This window comes from Populus nigra, chromosome 4, assembly GCF_951802175.1.
Source record: "Populus nigra chromosome 4, ddPopNigr1.1, whole genome shotgun sequence".
Classification (NCBI taxonomy): domain Eukaryota; kingdom Viridiplantae; phylum Streptophyta; class Magnoliopsida; order Malpighiales; family Salicaceae; genus Populus; species Populus nigra.
In genome coordinates this window covers 19,405,525-19,409,044 of record NC_084855.1, presented here as the reverse complement: position 1 = coordinate 19,409,044, position 3,520 = coordinate 19,405,525, and the positions used below count along the sequence as shown (strand labels likewise).

At 37.1% G+C, this 3,520-nt stretch overlaps 1 protein-coding gene across 1 annotated transcript; it reads left to right on the top strand.

Moving 5' to 3' along the window:
- The first annotated feature begins 1,461 nt into the window (after positions 1-1,461).
- LOC133692757 (methyl-CpG-binding domain-containing protein 4-like) lies at positions 1,462-3,244 on the top strand. Its single transcript, XM_062113890.1, has 2 exons — positions 1,462-1,634; positions 2,505-3,244. The coding sequence occupies exons 1-2, from the start codon at positions 1,587-1,589 to the stop codon at positions 3,003-3,005; spliced, it is 549 nt and encodes a 182-aa protein (XP_061969874.1). The 5' UTR covers positions 1,462-1,586; the 3' UTR covers positions 3,006-3,244.
- Positions 3,245-3,520: the final 276 nt, after the last annotated feature.

Genomic DNA, 3,520 nt, shown 5'->3' with positions numbered 1-3,520 from the left:
TTCTTTTATCAATGAAGTGGATGGACAACTAATAACTAGAGATGTGATACTACAGCAGTTCAAAGCCAATCTAGAAGCCTCCATCAATCGCATGAAACAAACAACTATTTAAAAGAGGAGGGTTGTCGTGTTCAAAGTAGGTGAAATAGTGTTTCTCAAGTTGCATCCCTATCAGCAACAATCAGTTTTTAAACGTGCCCACTGAAAGCTTGCTAGTTAATTTTATGGGTCATATCCTATGATACAAAAAATTAGAGTGGTTGCTTACAAACTTTAGCTGCCAATGAGAGCCTGCATTCACCCAGTTTTTCACATTTCCCTCTTAATTAAAGAAATTTATTGGTGAGTGTACACTATCCTTTACTAAGTTATCGCCCATAACTGATGAAGGAGCGATCGTACTGGAGCCCCATCACATTTTGGATACTCACTGGATAAAAAAGGGCAAGAAGTTTGAAAAAGAACCCTTGGTTCAATTGAAACATTTGCCAGCCGAAGAGGCCACATGAAAGACACACCAGTCATTGCTTGAGTAATTTCCAGATGTGGACCTTGCAGACAAGAGTCCACCTGGTGGGGAAAGTATTGATTATAGCCACGATGTTTAGATAAAGGTTTCAAACCAAATCACAAATATTTGAGGGAAGATTGACGGGAGACATAAACAAGATGTAACGATGTAATGCAAGGGAATGTCATGCGTACATATATGGGTTGGGTCTTAGCAACGTGCGTGGTCTAGGTCTTAGCAGTTGGAGAAATTTATGCTAGATGTTATCTTTCTGTTGCATTTTATTTCAGTAGTACGTGGAGTCCATTTCTTTCATTTCATTTGTTAGGCGTCGGTTATTGGTAATGGCCTTAGGATGCTTCTTTGTTTTCGGCCTACCCTGTTTTTCAGTTTCATGCATATGGTTTACTATTTAAATAGTCGTAGATTATCAATGAGGGATAGAAAAATTATTCCAATTAATCTGTAGTACATCCTCACCCGCTAAGGATATTTTATGTATATTTAAACGAAACCTATCACTATATATATATTGAAAAATATAAAAAATAAATTATTAATGTTAAGATAAATTGATAAGTAAAAAATAAAAATTTCAAATAAAACATAATAGTGATCTCTTTGCACTTGTGAAGTGGTCTGAAATTTAAAGAATTTTTTAAAAAATCACTTTATAGGTGAAAATCATAGTAAGTCAATTCATTACATCATATGATAATACAACTCCCTTATCCTGCTAACCTTCTAACCGGGGTGTAAAAAAAAAGGAAGAAGAAGAAGGGGGTAATCAATGCCGGTCAAGAAACTATGGACTGACTAATCAATAGTTTCAATAAATTAGAAGGACCAAGCTATACTTAACTCTAGGTAGCCAGGAACGTATACGTGGCAGAAGATAAGACTGGCAGTGACTTTGAGAGGGAAGGAAGGTAAGTTTAAGAAAACCCAAACAGATTTTGCGTTTTGCTTAAATAAAGCGGTGTTGTGTCCCGAAGAAGGGGCTAGTCCGTCGAGAGTCAAATACTTAAAATTGGTGAGCTGAAGAGTCGAGAAGAGAAGAGAAGCCGAGAGAGGCATGGCACTGAAAGAGCGTAGTCCTGAAACCCCCAAAACATCCCCCAAGGTACTACTCCGATTCAATCACCTAAACTAATCTAGGGCTCATGTTTCCGATCCGATCTCTATAGAGTTAAGTAACTTAGTTGCTGAGATTTGTTTATTTATTTTTGAAGAAAAGATAAGGGTAGTGATGTTGCAAGCAAGTGAGAGATGTTTTGATCTACCTTTATGTCTGTATATTCAACCCTAACATGAGATTGTCTTTATTTTTCTTCGATTTGCGCTGTAAAGATGTTTAATCTTCGTGAAATGAACAAAAAAATAAAAATAAAATTGTCTAAAGATTTATTATCATATGCGGATTAATTAGTAGTTATTGCTATCGGGTGGGAATACTAGTTCAAATTGATGATATGGTACTTTATTGGTGGTTCCACGTTAGTCTGGTCGTTTGGTGCCTTAAGTTCCTCAACTTTCAATGGTTGTTTGGTTGTTTTTACTGCTCTTGCCGTTGATTTTGTATCTTTGTATTAGGGGTAACGTGACCTCTGTGTGTCAAATGGGTACAATAGAATATAAAAAAGATGCAAAAAAATTTTTTTCCATTGTTTTTTCTTGTAGATTTTAGCAGCACATTGAATTACCCATTTCTTTTCCAAGGCTGATGATTGCCTTTCCTAGTGGCAATCCAAGTTTTAAGGATGCACTATAGAAAGAAAGATATACGTGCTTGCCTAAAACCATCTCCATCATGTAGATTCATCATATTCTAATTCCCTTGTGATTCTTGTAATTCAAAATTTCAGAATCTTTTTTTTCTTAACATGAACCTAACCTGCTAAATTAGTTACAAATATGTTTACTTTTTTCTTTTGGCATTTGAGGAAAATAAATAGGAAAGAGATGTTAAGTGCTTTTTAAGTTGTGATGACAGAATCCACGAGTTGCTGTGCGATCAATTGATACATATGCTGCACAATGCGACAAATGCTTAAAATGGAGGGTGATTCCGACTGAAGAAGAGTACGAGGAGATAAGAAGTAAAATGGAAGAGAATCCATATGTTTGTGACAGAAAACCTGGTGTATCTTGTGATGATCCTGCTGACATTGAGTACAATGCCACTCGAACCTGGGTCATTGATAGGCCTGGTGTTCCCAAGACTCCGGAAGGTTTTAAAAGGAGCTTGGTGCTTAGACGTGATTTCTCAAAAATGGATGCTTACTATATCACTCCCACAGGAAAGAAGCTGAGAACACGCAATGAGATAGCAGCATTTATAGAAGCAAATCCAAAATACAAAGATGTAAACCTCTCTGCCTTCAATTTTACTTCTCCAAAGGTAATGGAAGACACCATCCCTGAAGATGCTGCGAGAAAGGTTCCCTCTAGTGCAAATGGCAACAAAAAGAAGGCATTAAAGGATTCAGCTTGAAGTTGAACTTTGTCTGCTGATCTGCAGTAAATTTTGTTGGGGTCTTGTAACTTGTGAGATTGGTCTGGTGAGCATTTCCTGCAGCTTTTTACCTTATGTGATCTTGTTGGTTTCCGTCCCTGTCCTCCTCCTCCCATTCCAGTTCCCTATTTGATTATTGTAAGGCAACTAGAAAGAATTGATGCTTTGAGAAGATGTTAGAACAGTGTTTTTTAATAGTTAAACTAGTTGTTAGCTTACTGTTCACTTTATTTAATTGCATTAGATATTTCACAATCAGTTGCAATCTTCTCTGGGTGGAAAATCTAGTCCTTTAATGGAAACCCGTAGTCTGTAGGGATCGGTGTTTAGTAGGATTCCAGGGGTGAGAGCAGAGGCATTGTTACTGTATTTTTTTTTCTTTTTCTAGTGATTGCAGCAGAGAATTAGTTTTCCTTTGGCTTAAGTATGGATCGTGGATTGTGGACCATACTACTTGCCAGTGTCAAGGAAGGCAGCGATGCGGTTGGCATCTG

Coding starts and splice junctions, on each gene's coding strand:
- LOC133692757 (XM_062113890.1), top strand. CDS start 1,587: ATGGCACTGAAAGAGCGTAGTCCTGAAACCCCCAAAACATCCCCCAAG. Junction 1,635..2,504: donor CCCCCAAAACATCCCCCAAG/GTACTACTCCGA, acceptor TTGTGATGACAG/AATCCACGAGTTGCTGTGCG.